Raw genomic sequence first — 19,774 nt, 5'->3', positions numbered from 1 at the left:
GTAACTACTGACCCTGTATATAGCTACTGACCCTGTATATAACTACTGACCCTGTATATAGTTACTGACCCTGTATATAGTTACTGACCCTGTGTATAGTTACTGACCCTGTATATAACTACTGACCCTGTATATAGTTACTGCCCCTGTATATAACTACTGACCCTGTATATAGTTACTGTCCCTGTATATATATATAAGGAAGAGAACCTCTAGCTACTGACCCTGTATATAACTACTGACCATGTATATAGCTACTGACCCTGTATATATATATACAGTGCCTTGCGAAAGTATTCGGCCCCCTTGAACTTTGCAACCTTTTGCCACATTTCAGGCTTCAAACATAAAGATATAAAACTGTATTTTTTGTGAAGAATCAACAACAAGTGGGACACAATCATGAAGTGGAACGACATTTATTGGATATTTCAAACTTTTTTAACAAATCAAAAACTGAAAAATTGGGCGTGCAAAATTATTCAGCCCCCTTAAGTTAATACTTTGTAGCGCCACCTTTTGCTGCGATTACAGCTGTAAGTCGCTTGGGGTATGTCTCTATCAGTTTTGCACATCGAGAGACTGAATTTTTTTACCATTCCTCCTTGCAAAGCAGCTCGAGCTCAGTGAGGTTGGATGGAGAGCATTTGTGAACAGCAGTTTTCACTTCTTTCCACAGATTCTCAATTGGATTCAGGTCTGGACTTTGACTTGGCCATTCTAACACCTGGATATGTTTATTTTTGAACCATTCCATTGTAGATTTTGCTTTATGTTTTGGATCATTGTCTTGTTGGAAGACACATCTCCGTCCCAGTCTCAGGTCTTTTGCAGACTCCATCAGGTTTTCTTCCAGAATGGTCCTGTATTTGGCTCCATCCATCTTCCCATCAATTTTAACCATCTTCCCTGTCCCTGCTGAAGAAAAGCAGGCCCAAACCATGATGCTGCCACCACCATGTTTGACAGTGGGGATGATGTGTTCAGGGTGATGAGCTGTGTTGCTTTTACGCCAAACATAACGTCTTGCATTGTTGCCAAAAAGTTCAATTTTGGTTTCATCTGACCAGAGCACCTTCTTCCACATGTTTGGTGTGTCTCCCAGGTGGCTTGTGGCAAACTTTAAACAACACTTTTTATGGATATCTTTAAGAAATGGCTTTCTTCTTGCCACTCTTCAATAAAGGCCAGATTTGTGCAATATACGACTGATTGTTGTCCTATGGACAGAGTCTCCCACCTCAGCTGTAGATCTCTGCAGTTCATCCAGAGTGATCATGGGCCTCTTGGCTGCATCTCTGATCAGTCTTCTCCTTGTATGAGCTGAATGTTTAGAGGGACGGCCAGGTCTTGGTAGATTTGCAGTGGTCTGATACTCCTTCCATTTCAATATTATCGCTTGCACAGTGCTCCTTGGGATGTTTAAAGCTTGGGAAATCTTTTTGTATCCAAATCCGGCTTTAAACTTCTTCACAACAGTATCTCGGACCTGCCTGGTGTGTTCCTTGTTCTTCATGATGCTCTCTGCGCTTTTAACAGACCTCTGAGACTATCACAGTGCAGGTGCATTTATACGGAGACTTGATTACACACAGGTGGATTGTATTTATCATCATTAGTCATTTAGGTCAACATTGGATCATTCAGAGATCCTCACTGAACTTCTGGAGAGAGTTTGCTGCACTGAAAGTAAAGGGGCTGAATAATTTTGCACGCCCAATTTTTCAGTTTTTTTATTTGTTAAAAAAGTTTGAAATATCCAATAAATGTCGTTCCACTTCATGATTGTGTCCCACTTGTTGTTGATTCTTCACAAAAAAATACAGTTTTATATCTTTATGTTTGAAGCCTGAAATGTGGCAAAAGGTCGCAAAGTTCAAGGGGGCCGAATACATTCGCAAGGCACTGTATATATAAATATATATAATGAAGAGAACCTCTAGCTACTGACCCTGTATATAACTACTGACCATGTATATAGCTACTGACCCTGTATATATATATATATATATATAAATATATTTTAGGAAGAGAACCTCTAGCTACTGACCCTGTATATATATTTACCCAGAGAGAGAGAGAAATACAGAAAAAAAAGTATTCAGACCCCTTGACTTTTTCCACATTGTGTTACGTTACAGACTTATTCTAAAATGGATTAAATGTCCCCCCCCCTCATCAATCTACACACAATACCCCATAATGACATCACAATACCCCATAATGACATCACAATACCCCATAATGACAAAGTGAAAACAAGGTTTAGACATTTTTGCCAATGTATTTAATTTTGAAAGGGGAAATATGACATTTACATAAGTATTCAGACCCTTTACTCAGTACTTTGTTGAAGCACCTTTGGCAGCGATTACAGCCTCGAGTCTTCTTGGGTATGACACTACAAACTTGGCACACCTGTATTTTGGGGAGTTTCCCTCTCTTCTCTGCAGATCCTCTCAAGCTCTGTCAGGTTGGATGGGGAGCGTTGCTGCACAGCTATTTTCAGGTCTCTACAGAGATGTTTGGGTTCTGTATTACGTGTGTTATGTTACAGCCTTATTCTAAAATGGATAAAATGTAATAAAAAAGTCCTCATCAATCTACACACAATAACTCATAATGACAAAGCAGAAACTGGTTTTTAGACATTTTTGCTGATTTATCATAAATAAAAAACAGATACCTTATTTACATAAGTATTCAATCCCTTTGCTATGAGACTCAAAATTGAGCTCAGGTGCATCCTGTTTCCATTGATCATCCTTGAGATGTTTCTACAACTTGATTGGAGTCCACCTGTGGTAAATTCAATTGATTGGACGTGATTTAGAAAGGCACACACCTGTCTATATAAGGTCCCACAGTTGACAGTGCATGTCAGAGCAAAAACCAAGCCATGGAATTGTCAGTAGAGCTCTGAGACAGGATTGTGTCGAGGCACAGATCTGGGGAAGGGTACAAAAACATGTCTGCAGTAGTGAAGGTCCCCAAGAACACAGTGGCCTCCATCATTCTTAAATGGAAGAAGTTTGGAGCCACCAAGACTCTTCCTCGAGCTGGCCATCCGGCCAAACTGAGCAGTTGGGGGAGAAGGGCCCAGAAGTTCCTCTGTGGACAACCATCGATGTAGCCAAAGGTGTTTCAACAACGTACTGAGTAAAGGGTCTGAATACTTTTTAAAATGATTTTAAATAAGTTTAAAAATATTTATAAAAAACAGATTTTAGCTTTGTCATCATGGGTATTGTGTGTAGATTGAGGTAAAAAACAACAACAATTTAATACATTTTAGAATAAGGCTGTAACATAACAACAACAGTGCATTAAATTTGTTTGTTTTTTATACTTTCCAAAGGCATTGTGTATATATATATATATATTTAATTTATTTGACATCATATGATTTCCTTTTCATCAACAGGTAATACTATATAGAGAGATAAGCCTGCAGAGTACACAACGTATCACGGGGGAACTAGCACCTAGACCAAAACCAGAGAAAGAAACACATGACAACAACGTAACACACACAGACGTTTCTGGAATGATTCATGAGTATCTCAGAATGAAACCGAATGGGAATGTATATGTTTTTATTAGCAACTCACTCACTACTGTTAGTACTACTACTACTACTACTACTACTACTACTACTACTACTACTACTACTACTACTACTACTACTACTGTTACTACTACTACTACTACTACTACTACTATTACTACTACCACTACTACCACTACTACTACTACTACTACTACTACTACTGTTACCACTACTACTAATACTACTACTGTTACTACTACTACTACTACTGTTACTACTACCACTACTACTACTACTGTTAGTACTACTACTACTACTACTACTACTACTACTACTACTACTACTGTTACTACTACTACTACTACCACTACTACTACTACTGTTAGTACTACTACTACTACTACTACTACTACTACTACTACTACTACTACTACTGTTACTACTACTACTACTACTACTACTACTACCACTACTACTACTACTACTATCACTACTACTACTACTACCACTACCACTACTACTACTACTACTACTACTACTACTACTACCACTACTACTACTACTACTACTACTACTACTATCACTACTACTACTACTACTACTACCACTACTACCACTACTACTAGTCTACTACCACTACTACTACTACTACTACTAGTCTACTACCACTACTACTATCACTACTACTACTACTACTACTACTACTACTACTACTACTACCACTACTACCACTACCACTACTACAACTAGTCTACTACTACTAGTCTACTACCACTACTATTACTACTACTACTAGTCTACTACCACTACTACTATCACTACTACTACCACTACTACTACTACTACCACTACTACTACTACTACTACTACTACTACTCTACTACCACTACTACTACTACTACTACTAGTCTACTACCACTACTACTACTACTAGTCTACTACCACTACTACTACTACTATCACTACTACTAGTCTACTACCACTACTACTACTACTACTACTAGTAGTCTACTACGACTACTACTATCACTACTACTACTACTATCACAACTACTACTACTACTACTACTACTACTACTACTACTAGTCTACTACCACTACTACTACTACTAGTCTACTACCACTACTACTATCACTACTACTATCACTATCACTACCACTACTACTACTACTACTACTACTACTACTACTAGTAGTCTACTACCACTACTATTACTACTACTACTAGTCTACTACCACTACTACTACTACTACTAGTCTACTACCACTACTACTATCACTACTACTACTACTATCACTACTACTACTACTACTACTACTACTACTAGTAGTAGTCTACTACGACTACTACTATCACTACTACTACTACTATCACTACTACTACTACTACTACTACTACTATCACTACTACTACTACTACTACTACTACTACTACTACTACTACTAGTCTACTACCACTACTACTACTAGTCTACTACCACTACTATCACTACTACCACTACTACTACCACTACTACTATCACTACTACTACCACTACTACTACGACTACCACTACTACTACTACTACTACTACTAGTCTACTACTACTACTACTACTAGTCTACTACCACTACTACTATCACTACTACTACTACTATCACTACCACTACTACTACTACTAGTAGTCTACTACCACTACTATTACTACTGCTACTAGTCTACTATCACTACTACTACCACTACTACTACTACTACCACTACTACTACTACTACTACTAGTCTACTACCACTACTACTACTACTAGTCTACTACCACTACTACTATCACTACTACTACTACTATCACTACTACTACTACTACTACTACTGTAGTCTACTACGACTACTACTATCACTACTACTACTACTACTACTACTACTACTATCACTACTACTACTACTACTACTACTACTACTACTACTACTAGTCTACTACCACTACTACTAGTCTACTACCACTACTATCACTACTATCACTACTACTACCACTACTACTACCTCTTCTAGTTCAGCTACAGTTATTGATGTGTATAAAAGCAGTATGAGTCAACACATGTAAGACCTTGAGTGAGAACATCAACTTGTTTTGCAATATTGTACAGACTAAACAAAAGTTGTCAGTGTACTTTAAAGTTTAGACAAATGCTAAATTATCAACATCAACAGTTGTGATCACTGTAAAGTTATGTCGTATTGTAATATTGGAAAAATACATGTTGAATTGAATGGGTCACTGCCCCTTCAGGTTGAATTGAATGGGTCACTGCCCCGTCAGGTTGAATTGAATGGGTCACTGCCCCTTCAGGTTGAATTGAATGGGTCACTGCCCCGTCATGTTGAATTGAATGGGTCACTGCCCCTTCAGGTTGAATTGAATGGGTCACTGCCCCTTCAGGTTGAATTGAATGGGTCACTGCCCCTTCAGGTTGAATTGAATGGGTCACTGCCCCTTCAGGTTGAATTGAATGGGTCACTGCCCCGTCAGGTTGAATTGAATGGGTCACTGCCCCATCAGGTTGAATTGAATGGGTCACTGCCCCTTCAGGTTGAATTGAATGGGTCACTGCCCCGTCAGGTTGAATTGAATGGGTCACTGCCCCATCAGGTTGAATTGAATGGGTCACTGCCCCTTCAGGTTGAATTGAATGGGTCACTGCCCCGTCAGGTTGAATTGAATGGGTCACTGCCCCGTCAGGTTGAATTGAGAGGGTCACTGCCCCTTCAGGTTGAATTGAATGGGTCACTGCCCCTTCAGGTTGAATTGAATGGGTCACTGCCCCTTCAGGTTGAATTGAATGGGTCACTGCCCCGTCAGGTTGAATTGAATGGGTCACTGCCCCTTCAGGTTGAATTGAATGGGTCACTGCCCCGTCAGGTTGAATTGAATGGGTCACTGCCCCTTCAGGCTGAATTGAATGGGTCACTGCCCCTTCAGGTTGAATTGAATGGGTCACTGCCCCGTCAGGTTGAATTGAATGGGTCACTGCCCCTTCAGGTTGAATTGAATGGGTCACTGCCCCTTCAGGTTGAATTGAATGGGTCACTGCCCCTTCAGGTTGAATTGAATGGGTCACTGCCCCGTCAGGTTGAATTGAATGGGTCACTGCCCCGTCAGGTTGAATTGAATGGGTCACTGCCCCGTCAGGTTGAATTGAATGGGTCACTGCCCCGTCAGATTCATCACGTTGTTTTGACATTTAACATTCATTAATTGGAGACATTCATTAGAACAATAACATATTTAACATAGAAAAAAAGCCAATTGGCTACATATACAGACTGGAATACAGATAAATCAAATACATTTTTATTTGTCACATGCTCCGGATACAACATGTACCTTACCGTGAAATGCTAACTAGGCTAGCTGAGTAGGGTCTATTTGCGGACCGCAAACTGTGGGGTGCGGCGTTTAGTGACGATCGACTACACACCCTGCCCACCATGTAGTGCCAAGTAAGAGTTTGGTTCATTAGGGTCAGATATGTGTACTAGCTAGCTAGGCTAAAAATGAAAGATATACTCTCACAGCAGCTAGTGCGCTAGTCCTCTGAATGTCCTTTAGCTAGCTTGCTAGCCGCTAATCACTAGCTAGCATGCTAGCAGCATTAGCTGACAAATCCTTGAGTAAACCATTCTGGACAGCAATTTTGTTGAGAGCAGTAGCAACGCTTTCAAAAAAGCCGTGGTAGCGAAGATTATCTACATCTACTGAGCAGCTCATGTTGTAGACAGAAGCGCGCTACATGGCAAACCAATCAGAACTCATCTCTCGGCATGTCCAGCCCATCAGACCAATCAGAACTCATCTCTCAGCATGGCCAGCCATTATCACAGCTAGTGGGAAGGTTCCTGTTTTTTGTCCGTGGTTAAACGTGATTTAACAATTGTATTCGTATTTAACAATGGCATACAAGTTTGTTTTTAAGGCACTTGAAAGTTCACATGTTCCAGAAGGCTTTTATGCAAAAAAAGAACTCATTTTGATTTAATTAAATAACAAAAGTGACGTGCGACATAGGCCTAGCTTCCTAAAACGTATAATATAATAATATATAATAATATATCATATATATAACATATGTATTAGTTCATGTACAGACGTCCAGATCTGGCTACACTAACACATCCAGTTGAGCAGTGGCTCTCCCTGCCTCTCAACATCCACTCGAGGGCTCCCCCTGGAGGTTCTGTTCAGGTACACAGTCCGGTGCGCTATACCCTCAGTCCCCTTTGACCTCAGAGTTATAGCTGCCTCTGCCTGGCAGTAACTGTCTGGCCAGAGGAAAGAGACTCATTTCTGACCGGCTAAGATGTTCAAGAAGTTGAAGTTCGACCTAATCATATCCTCTTTTAGTAGTTTTGTGCAGTAATCAAACGCTAAAACTGTTTGTGACCGTTTAAATTGTGTACAGTCTGCATACCATGGCTTGTTTTATCATGAACTAATCCTTCTGAGGCCGTCTAGGTTACCAAGGCAGTCTGAATAAGATCTATCTAGCTGGTTCAGAGGTTTCAGATTAGGGAAATGTACTATACTGGGTTTATATTTCATGATTAGTTGGGGATTATTTTAATACTCTCCAGCCTTTGGAGATTGTGGTAATTGGGTCTAGAAAGGAAAGCAGTCAGGAGTGACTGATCATGAGGGTGCTTCAGCACACTCTCTGGTCTGGGGTTATCCAGAGTTACTGGGAGAGACGGGGAGAAGGAGAGAACAGCAGGAGAGAAAGAGAGAGGGGACAGAGAGATTGGGAAAATAGCAGGAGAGAGAGAGAGAAAACAGCAGGAAAGAGAGAGAGAGAGAGAACATTAGGAGAGATGGGGAGGAGGAGTGAACAGCAGGGGAGATGGGGAGGGGGAGAGAACAGTAGGAGAGATGGGGAGGGGAAGAGATGGGTAGGGGGAGAGAACAGCAGGGGAGATTGGGAGGGGGAGAGAACAGTAGGAGAGATGGGGAGGGGGAGAGAACAGCAGGGGAGATGGGGAGGGGGAGAGAACAGTAGGAGAGATGGGGAGGGGGAGAGAACAGCAGGGGAGATGGGGAGGGGGAGAGAACAGTAGGAGAGATGGGGAGGGGAAGAGATGGGTAGGGGGAGAGAACAGCAGGGGAGATGGGGAGGGGGAGAGAACAGTAGGAGAGATGGGGAGGGGGAGAGAACAGCAGGGGAGATGGGGAGGGGGAGAGAACAGTAGGAGAGATGGGGAGGGGGAGAGAACAGCAGGGGAGATGGGGAGGGGGAGAGAACAGCAGGGGAGATGGGGAGGGGGAGAGAACAGTAGGAGAGATGGGGAGGGGGAGAGAACAGCAGGGGAGATGGGGAGGGGGAGAGAACAGCAGGGGAGATGGGGAGGGGGAGAGAACAGTAGGAGAGATGGGGAGGGGGAGAGAACAGCAGGGGAGATGGGGAGGGGGAGAGAACAGTAGGAGAGATGGGGAGGGGGAGAGAACAGCAGGGGAGATGGGGAGGGGGAGAGAACAGTAGGAGAGATGGGGAGGGGAAGAGATGGGTAGGGGGAGAGAACAGCAGGGGAGATGGGGAGGGGGAGAGAACAGTAGGAGAGATGGGGAGGGGGAGAGAACAGCAGGGGAGATGGGGAGGGGGAGAGAACAGTAGGAGAGATGGGGAGGGGGAGTGAACAGCAGGGGAGATGGGGAGGGGGAGAGAACAGTAGGAGAGATGGGGAGGGGAAGAGATGGGTAGGGGGAGAGAACAGCAGGAGAGATGGGGAGGGGGAGAGAACAGCAGGAGAGATGGGGAGGGGGAGAGAACAGCAGGGGAGATGGGGAGGGGGAGAGAACAGTAGGGGAGATGGGGAGAGGGAGAGAACAGCAGGAGAGATGGGGAGCGGGAGAGAACAGTAGGAGAGATGGGGAGAGGGAGAGAACAGCAGGAGAGATGGGGAAGGGGAGAGAACAGTAGGAGAGATGGGGGATGGGAGAGAACAGCAGGAGAGATGGGGAGGGGGAGAGAACAGCAGTAGGAGAGAGAGAGATGAGGAGATGAGCTCACACATTTTTCACCATGTTTTTACGAAAAGATAGATATAGAGTTGGATAAACTTGGATTTTTCGTGTGACAGGTGACAGAGAACAACCCATTAGAGAGCTGGCCAGCCCTGCAGAGAAGCCAGCAGATCATATATACACAAACACAGACTGTACTTCTTATGGACTCAAACGGGAAGTATATACACAAACACACTGTCGCCTAGTGGTTAGAGTGTTGGGCCGTAACCGAAAGGTTGCTAGATCGAATCCCCGAGCTGACAATGTCTGTCTTTCTGCCCCTGAACAAGGCAGTTAACCCACTGTTCCTAGGCCATCATTGTAAATAAGAATTTGTTCTTAACTGACTTGCCTGGTTAAATAAAAAATTAATTTTAAAAACGCTGGTGTCCAAAACACCCAGCGCGCCCTAGACCTTCTGTCTGAGGACCAACTAGGAAGGGGGCCATTTATTTGTATTTATTTTTTGTGTGGTGGGGTAGATCAGCTTTAATATTGCAGAAACATTGTACGTTCTATGAATTTAATTGTTTGCGTAATTTCAAATCATCCTTTTAATTTTTTTTATTACATTTTTTAAATGTATACGTTCCCCCCTACCATCCCTACCCTAATTGGACTAAACTAACGAACAACAATACTTCTACTGCTACTTAAAGCTATTTCGCTCACATCTACGGTACCTGTACTTAAATAATTATGCATTCCTCATTTCCTCTTTAAGCACAGCGGCCAATCCACCATCCATTCTACCCTTAACTCCAACCCTCCGATGTCCGCAGACAGAATCCACCATCCATTCTACCCTTAACTCCAACCCTCCGGTGTCCGCAGACAGAATCCACCATCCATTCTACCCTTAACTCCAACCCTCCGATGTCCGCAGACAGAATCCACCATCCATTCTACCCTTAACTCCAACCCTCCGATGTCCGCAGACAGAATCCACCATACATTCTACCCTTAACTCCAACCCTCCGATGTCCGCAGACAGAATCCACCATCCATTCTACCCTTAACTCCAACCCTCCGGTGTCCGCAGACAGAATCCACCATCCATTCTACCCTTAACTCCAACCCTCCGATGTCCGCAGACAGAATCCCCCATCCATTCTACCCTTAACTCCAACCCTCCGATGTCCGCAGACAGAATCCACCATCCATTCTACCCTTAACTCCAACCCTCCGGTGTCCGCAGACAGAATCCACCATCCATTCTACCCTTAACTCCAACCCTCCGATGTCCGCAGACAGAATCCACCATCCATTCTACCCTTTAACTCCAACCCTCCGATGTCCGCAGACAGAATCCACCATCCATTCTACCCTTAACTCCAACCCTCCGATGTCCGCAGACAGAATCCACCATCCATTCTACCCTTAACTCCAACCCTCCGATGTCCGCAGACAGAATCCACCATCCATTCTACCCTTAACTCCAACCCTCCGATGTCCGCAGACAGAATCCACCATCCATTCTACCCTTTAACTCCAACCCTCCGATGTCCGCAGACAGAATCCACCATCCATTCTACCCTTAACTCCAACCCTCCGATGTCCGCAGACAGAATCCACCATCCATTCTACCCTTTAACTCCAACCCTCTGATGTCAGCAGACAGAATCCACCATCCATTCTACCCAGACGAAAGTACATATTCTACAGTTAATCTGGCCAACTCTCTCTCTTCATCCTCTTCTCAATGTCATGTTCTGTCATGTGTCTAAACTCCACATCTATTCTTCTTCCACCTCTCCCTCTCTCCCTACAGAGAGACCCAAACCTCCTCCCCTAGCCGGCCTACCCTCCTGCTCCTGCTCCAGTATCCGCCGCACCTCCTCCCTGGATCTTCTCCTGACTGGACCCTATCTGACCGGTCACTGGCCTCGGGAAAGCAGCCATGCCCCATGTCAACCGTGCATGAGGGACAAAGCCACTCAGGTATGTCCTCGGTTTCCAGTTTTCACGTTTACATTACTCAAAGCATAGTGGATACGGCTGAGCTAAACATGTTCTGGGGAAGGTATTTCACAGACAGTCATATCTAGGTCGTTTTGTGTAATAGTTCAGAAATAATTAGGTATTTCTCTCTCTGCCCTGTCCTGCCCTACACCCCCACCCTGTCCTGTCCTGCCCTACACCCCCACCCTGTCCTGTCCTGCCCTACACCCCCACCCTGTCCTGTCCTGCCCTACACCCCCACCCTGTCCTGTCCTGCCCTACACCCCCACCCTGTCCTGCTTTTACCTAGCCTGCCCCACTTCCCTAAACCTCCACCCTGTCCTGTCCTGCCTTTACCTAGCCTGCCCCACTTCCCTAAACCTCCACCCTGTCCTGTCCTGCCTTTACCTAGCCTGCCCCACTTCCCTAAACCTCCACCCTGTCCTGTCCTGCCTTTACCTAGCCTGCCCCACTTCCCTAAACCTCCACCCTGTCCTGTCCTGCCTTTACCTAGCCTGCCCCACTTCCCTACACCCCCACCCTGTCCTGTCCTGCCTTTACCTAGCCAGCCCCACTTCCCTAAAACCCCACCCTGTCCTGTCCTGCCTTTACCTAGCCAGCCCCACTTCCCTAAAACCCCACACAGTCCTGTTCTGCACCACTTCCCTAAACCCCCACACAGTCCTGTCCTGCCCTTACCTAGCCAGCCCCACTTCCCTAAAACCCCACACAGTCCTGTCCTGCACCACTTCCCTACACCCCCATACAACACCTTCCACTACCATTGATTGATTGATTGATTGCTGTACCAAGAAGTGGAATCATGGCACACGCCTGTCTCTCGTCCCATTTATTATGAAGGAGAAACAGCTGCAACGATATCTGTCTTTCACAGGTCAAAACCGCACCTTTTTGTGTTTACTGTTATTACATTATAACAAAGGCATTTGGGTTATGTGATAAACAAGGCCATTATTAGGTCCTTCATTTGTTTTTACAGTCGTATTACAGTCAGTTTGCGTCATGTTTTACTGTTTAGGACCATGTTGTTAAACTTGTCTAAATAAGATCAGGAATAACAAGTCACGTAAAAAGTAGCATGGACTTTTTGAATGATGACCTCATCTCTGTACCCCACACCTACAATTATCTGGAAGGTCCCTCATCTCTGTACCCCACACATATAATTATCTGGAAGGTCCCTCATCTCTGTACCCCACACCTACAATTATCTATAAGGTCCCTCATCTCTGTACCCCACACATATAATTATCTGGAAGGTCCCTCATCTCTGTACCCCACACATACAATTATCTGGAAGGTCCCTCATCTCTGTACCCCACACATACAATTATCTATAAGGTCCCTCATCTCTGTACCCCACACATATAATTATCTGGAAGGTCCCTCATCTCTGTACCCCACACATACAATTATCTGGAAGGTCCCTCATCTCTGTACCCCACACATACAATTATCTGGAAGGTCCCTCATTTTAGATGGCTAAAAAATGAAAGGCAGACCTTGAATATCCCTTTGAGCATGGTGCAGCTTTAATTACATTTCGGATGGTGTATATCTACACCCAGTCACTACAAAGACACAGGCGTCCTTCCTAACTCAGTTGAAGGAGAGGAATGAAACCGCTCAGGATTTTCACCATGAGGCCAATGGTGACTTTAAAACAGTTACAGAGTTTAATGGCTGTGATGGGAAGAAACTGAGGATGGATCAACAACATGGTAGTTACTCCACAATACTAACCTAAATGACAGAGTTTAATGGCTGTGATGGGAGGAAACTGAGGATGGATCAACAACATGGTAGTTACTCCACAATACTAACCTAAATGACAGAGTTTAATGGCTGTGATGGGAGGAAACTGAGGATGGATCAACAACATGGTAGTTACTCCACAATACCAACCTAAATGACAGAGTTTAATGGCTGTGATGGGAGGAAACTGAGGATGGATCAACAACATAGTAGTTACTCCACAATCCCAACCTAAATGACAGAGTGAAAAGAAGGAAGCCTGTACAGAATACAAATATTCCAAAACATGCCTCCTGTTTGCAACAAGGCACCAAAGTAATACTGCAAACAATGTGGCAAAGTAATGAACTTTTTCTCCTGAATACAAAGTGGTATGTTTGGGGCAAATACAACACAACACATTACTGAGTACCACTCTCCAACACAACACATTACTGAGTACCACTCTCCAACACAACACATTACTGAGTACCACTCTCCAACACAACACATTACTGAGTACCACTCTCCAATACAACACATTACTGAGTACCACTCTCCAACACAACACATTACTGAGTACCACTCTCCAACACAACACATTACTGAGTACCACTCTCCAATACAACACATTACTGAGTACCACTCTCCAACACAACACATTACTGAGTACCACTCTCCAATACAACACATTACTGAGTACCACTCTCCAATACAACACATTACTGAGTACCACTCTCCAATACAACACATTACTGAGTACCACTCTCCAATACAACACATTACTGAGTACCACTCTCCAATACAACACATTACTGAGTACCACTCTCCAACACAACACATTACTGAGTACCACTCTCCAACACAACACATTACTGAGTACCACTCTCCAATACAACACATTACTGAGTACCACTCTCCAATACAACACATTACTGAGTACCACTCTCCAATACAACACATTACTGAGTACCACTCTCCAACACAACACATTACTGAGTACCACTCTCCAATACAACACATTACTGAGTACCACTCTCCAATACAACACATTACTGAGTACCACTCTCCAACACAACACATTACTGAGTACCACTCTCCAATACAACACATTACTGAGTACCACTCTCCAATACAACACATTACTGAGTACCACTCTCCAACACAACACATTACTGAGTACCATTCTCCAACACAACACATTACTGAGTCCCACTCTCCAATACAACACATTACTGAGTACCACTCTCCAATACAACACATTACTGAGTACCACTCTCCAATACAACACATTACTGAGTACCACTCTCCAACACAACACATTACTGAGTACCACTCTCCAATACAACACATTACTGAGTACCACTCTCCAACACAACACATTACTGAGTACCATTCTCCAACACAACACATTACTGAGTACCACTCTCCAATACAACACATTACTGAGTACCACTCTCCAATACAACACATTACTGAGTACCACTCTTCAATACAACACATTACTGAGTACCACTCTCCAACACAACACATTACTGAGTACCACTCTCCAATACAACACATTACTGAGTACCACTCTCCAACACAACACATTACTGAGTACCACTCTCCAACACAACACATTACTGAGTACCACTCTCCAATACAACACATTACTGAGTACCACTCTCCAATACAACACATTACTGAGTACCACTCTCCAACACAACACATTACTGAGTACCATTCTCAAACACAACACATTACTGAGTACCACTCTCCAATACAACACATTACTGAGTACCACTCTCCAATACAACACATTACTGAGTACCACTCTTCAATACAACACATTACTGAGTACCACTCTCCAACACAACACATTACTGAGTACCACTCTCCAATACAACACATTACTGAGTACCACTCTCCAATACAACACATTACTGAGTACCACTCTCCAACACAACACATTACTGAGTACCACTCTCCAATACAACACATTACTGAGTACCACTCTTCAACACAACACATTACTGAGTACCACTCTCCAATACAACACATTACTGAGTCCCACTCTCCAATACAACACATTACTGAGTACCACTCTCCAATACAACACATTACTGAGTACCACTCTCCAACACAACACATTACTGAGTACCATTCTCCAACACAACACATTACTGAGTACCACTCTCCAATACAACACATTACTGAGTACCACTCTCCAACACAACACATTACTGAGTCCCACTCTCCAATACAACACATTACTGAGTCCCACTCTCCAATACAACACATTACTGAGTACCACTCTCCAACACAACACATTACTGAGTACCACTCTCCAATACAACACATTACTGAGTACCACTCTCCAATACAACACATTACTGAGTACCACTCTTCAACACAACACATTACTGAGTACCACTCTCCAATACAACACATTACTGAGTCCCACTCTCCAATACAACACATTACTGAGTACCACTCTCCAATACAACACATTACTGAGTACCATTCTCCAACACAACACATTACTGAGTACCACTCTCCAATACAACACATTACTGAGTACCACTCTCCAACACAACACATTACTGAGTACCACTCTCCAATACAACACATTACAGAGTACCACTCTTCAATACAACACATTACTGAGTACCACTCTTCATAACTTCCAGCATGGTGGTGGCTGCATCATGTTATTGGTATGCTTGTCATCGTTAAGGACTGGGGAGTTTTTAGGGAAAAATACATGGAATAGAGTTAAGCACAGACAAAATCCTAGAGGAAAACCTGGTTCAGTCTGCTTTCCAGCAGACACTGTGACATGAATTCACCTTTCAGCAGGACAATAACCTAAAACACAAGGCCAAATATACACTGGAGTTGCTTATCAAGACGACATTGAATGATCCTGAGTGGCCTAGGTACAGTCTTGACTTAAATCAGCTTGAAAATCTATGGCAAGACCTGGAAATGGCTGTCTAGTAATGATCAACAATCAACTTGACAGAGCTTGAAGAATTGTTTAAAGAATAATGGGCAAAATATTGTACAATCCAGGCGTGCAAAGCTCTTAGAGATTTACCCAGAAAGACTCTTAGAGACTAACCCAGAAAGACTCACAGCTGTAATCACTCTTAGAGACTAACCCAGAAAGACTCACAGCTGTAATCGCTGCCAAAGGGGATTCTAACAGGTCTGTTCTGCAGAACATTGCCTCCAGACAGAACAGTGCCTCCAGACACTACACTGTGAGTCAGTGTGGAGAAGGTGCTGTTGCCAATCCTTTCAGCCTCTGGTCTGCCCGTCAGGAAGTCTAGGATCCAGTTGCAGAGGGAGATGTCCAGACCCAGGGCTCTGAGCTTGTTGTCGAGGTTGGAGGGAACAATAGTGTTGAATGCTGAACTGTAGTCAATGAACAGCAATCTCACGTAGGTGTTCCTTTTGTCCAGGTGTGTTACAGCCGTGTGAATAGCAATGTGTACTGGAGTGGGTAGAGTCCGGGCACTGGAGTGGGTAGAGTCCGGGCACTGGAGTGGGTAGAGTCAGTGTACTAGAGTGGGTAGAGTCAGGGCACTGGAGTGGGTAGAGTCAGTGTACTAGAGTGGGTAGAGTCCGGGCACTGGAGTGGTTAGAGTCCGGGCACTGGAGTGGGTAGAGTCAGTGTACTGGAGTGGGTAGAGTCAGTGTACCAGAGTGGGTAGAGTCAGTGTACTAGAGTGGGTAGAGTCAGTGTACTGGAGTGGGTCCAGTGGGTAGAGTCAGTGTACTAGAGTGTACTAGAGTCAATGTACTAGAGTGGGTAGAGTCAGGGCACTGGAGTGGGTAGAGTCAGTGTACCAGAGTGGGTAGAGTCAGTGTACTGGAGTGGGTAGAGTCAGTGTACTGGAGTGGGCAGAGTCAGTGTACTAGAGTGGGTCCAGTGGGTAGAGTCAGTGTACTAGAATGGGTAGAGTCAGTGTACTAGAGTGGTTAGAGTCAGGGCACTGGAGTGGGTAGAGTCAGTGTACTGGAGTGGGTAGAGTCAGTGTACTGGAGTGGGTAGAGTCAGTGTACTAGAGTGGGTAGAGTCAGTGTACTAGAGTGGGTAGAGTCAGTGTACTGGAGTGGGTCCAGTGGGTAGAGTCAGTGTACTAGAGTGGGTAGAGTCAGTGTACTGGAGTGGGTAGAGTCAGTGTACTAGAGTGGGTAGAGTCAGGGCACTGGAGTGGGTAGAGTCAGTGTACCAGAGTGGGTAGAGTCAGTGTACTGGAGTGGGTAGAGTCAGTGTACTGGAGTGGGCAGAGTCAGTGTACTAGAGTGGGTCCAGTGGGTAGAGTCAGTGTACTAGAATGGGTAGAGTCAGTGTACTAGAGTGGTTAGAGTCAGGGCACTGGAGTGGGTAGAGTCAGTGTACTGGAGTGGGTAGAGTCAGTGTACTGGAGTGGGCAGAGTCAGTGTACTAGAGTGGGTAGAGTCAGGGCACTGGAGTGGGTAGAGCTAGTGTACTAGAATGGGTAGAGTCAGTGTACTAGAGTGGGTAGAGTCAGGGCACTGGAGTGGGTAGAGTCAGTGTACTAGAATGGGTAGAGTCAGTGTACTAGAGTGGTTAGAGTCAGTGTACTAGAGTGGGTAGAGTCAGGGCACTGGAGTGGGTAGAGCTAGTGTACTAGAATGGGTAGAGTCAGTGTACTAGAGTGGGTAGAGTCAGGGCACTGGAGTGGGTAGAGTCAGTATATTGGAGTGGGTAGAGTCAGTGTACTAGAGTGGGTCCAGTGGGTAGAGTCAGTGTAATAGAGTGGGCAGAGTCCGTGTACTGGAGTGGGTAGAGTCAGTGTACTGGAGTGGGCAGAGTCAGTGTACTAGAGTGGGTAGAGTCAGTGTACTGGAGTGGGCAGAGTCAGTGTACTGGAGTGGGCAGAGTCAGTGTACTAGATTGGGTAGAGTCCGTGTACTGGAGTGGGTAGAGTCAGTGTACTGGAGTGGGTCCAGTGGGTAGAGTCAGTGTACTGGAGTGGGTAGAGTCAGTGTACTAGAGTGGGTAGAGTCAGTGTACTGGAGTGGGTTGAGTCAGTGTACCAGAGTGGGTAGAGTTAGTGTACTGGAGTGGGTAGAGTCAGTGTACTGGAGTGGGTAGAGTCAGTGTACTGGAGTGGGTAGAGTCAGTGTACTGGAGTGGGTAGAGTCAGTGTACTAGAGTGGGTAGAGTCAGTGTGCTGGAGTGGGTAGAGTCAGTGTACTGGAGTGGGTCCAGTGGGCAGAGTCAGTGTACTAGAGTGGGTAGAGTCAGTGTACTGGAGTGGGTAGAGTCAGTGTACCGGAGTGGGTAGAGTCAGTGTACCGGAGTGGGTAGAGTCAGTGTACCGGAGTGGGTAGAGTCAGTGTACTGGAGTGGGTAGAGTCAGTGTACCGGAGTGGGTAGAGTCAGTGTACTGGAGTGGGTAGAGTCAGTGTACCGGAGTGGGTAGAGTCAGTGTACTGGAGTGGGTAGAGTCAGTGTACCGGAGTGGGTAGAGTCAGTGTACTGGAGTGGGTAGAGTCAGTGTACTGGAGTGGGTAGAGTCAGTGTACTGGAGTGGGCAGAGTCAGTGTACTAGAGTGGGTAGAGTCAGGGCACTGGAGTGGGTAGAGCTAGTGTACTAGAATGAGTAGAGTAAGTGTACTAGTGGTTAGAGTCAGTGTACTAGAGTGGGTAGAGTCAGGGCACTGGAGTGGGTAGAGCTAGTGTACTAGAATGGGTAGAGTCAGTGTACTAGAGTGGGTAGAGTCAGGGCACTGGAGTGGGTAGAGTCAGTATATTGGAGTGGGTAGAGTCAGTGTACTGGAGTGGGTCCAGTGGGTAGAGTCAGTGTACTAGAGTGGGCAGAGTCCGTGTACTGGAGTGGGTAGAGTCAGTGTACTGGAGTGGGCAGAGTCAGTGTACTAGAGTGGGTAGAGTCAGTGTACTGGAGTGGGCAGAGTCAGTGTACTGGAGTGGGCAGAGTCAGTGTACTGGAGTGGGCAGAGTCAGTGTACTAGAGTGGGTAGAGTCCGTGTACTGGAGTGGGTAGAGTCAGTGTACTGGAGTGGGTCCAGTGGGTAGAGTCAGTGTACTGGAGTGGGTAGAGTCAGTGTACTAGAGTGGGTAGAGTCAGTGTACTGGAGTGGGTTGAGTCAGTGTACCAGAGTGGGTAGAGTTAGTGTACTGGAGTGGGTAGAGTCAGTGTACTGGAGTGGGTAGAGTCAGTGTACTGGAGTGGGTAGAGTCAGTGTACTAGAGTGGGTAGAGTCAGTGTACTGGAGTGGGTAGAGTCAGTGTACTGGAGTGGGTCCAGTGGGCAGAGTCAGTGTACTAGAGTGGGTAGAGTCAGTGTACTAGAGTGGGTAGAGTCAGTGTACCGGAGTGGGTAGAGTCAGTGTACCGGAGTGGGTAGAGTCAGTGTACCGGAGTGGGTAGAGTCAGTGTACCGGAGTGGGTAGAGTCAGTGTACTGGAGTGGGTAGAGTCAGTGTACCGGAGTGGGTAGAGTCAGTGTACTGGAGTG

At 45.0% G+C, this 19,774-nt stretch overlaps 1 protein-coding gene across 2 annotated transcripts in view; it reads left to right on the top strand.

The window, feature by feature from the left end:
* fam117bb (family with sequence similarity 117 member Bb) overlaps positions 1–19,774 on the top strand; it is an 80,421-nt gene that overhangs the window by 7,386 nt on the left and 53,261 nt on the right. The window contains exons 1-2 of one of the 2 annotated variants that reach the window (XM_036959509.1): positions 9,991–11,229; positions 11,351–11,520. In XM_036959509.1, coding sequence (XP_036815404.1) covers positions 11,187–11,229; positions 11,351–11,520 — 213 coding nt within the window. In that variant the 5' untranslated portion in view covers positions 9,991–11,186. Of the gene's footprint in view, positions 1–9,990; positions 11,230–11,350; positions 11,521–19,774 lie in introns of those variants that run through there. The other variant, XM_036959508.1, reaches the window with a different exon arrangement.

The sequence above is a fragment of the Oncorhynchus mykiss genome, chromosome 22 (assembly GCF_013265735.2).
Source record: "Oncorhynchus mykiss isolate Arlee chromosome 22, USDA_OmykA_1.1, whole genome shotgun sequence".
In the NCBI taxonomy this organism is placed as follows: Eukaryota; Metazoa; Chordata; class Actinopteri; order Salmoniformes; family Salmonidae; genus Oncorhynchus; species Oncorhynchus mykiss.
Note: the sequence above shows the minus strand (reverse complement) of the source record. Positions and strands in the feature narration are given on the sequence as shown.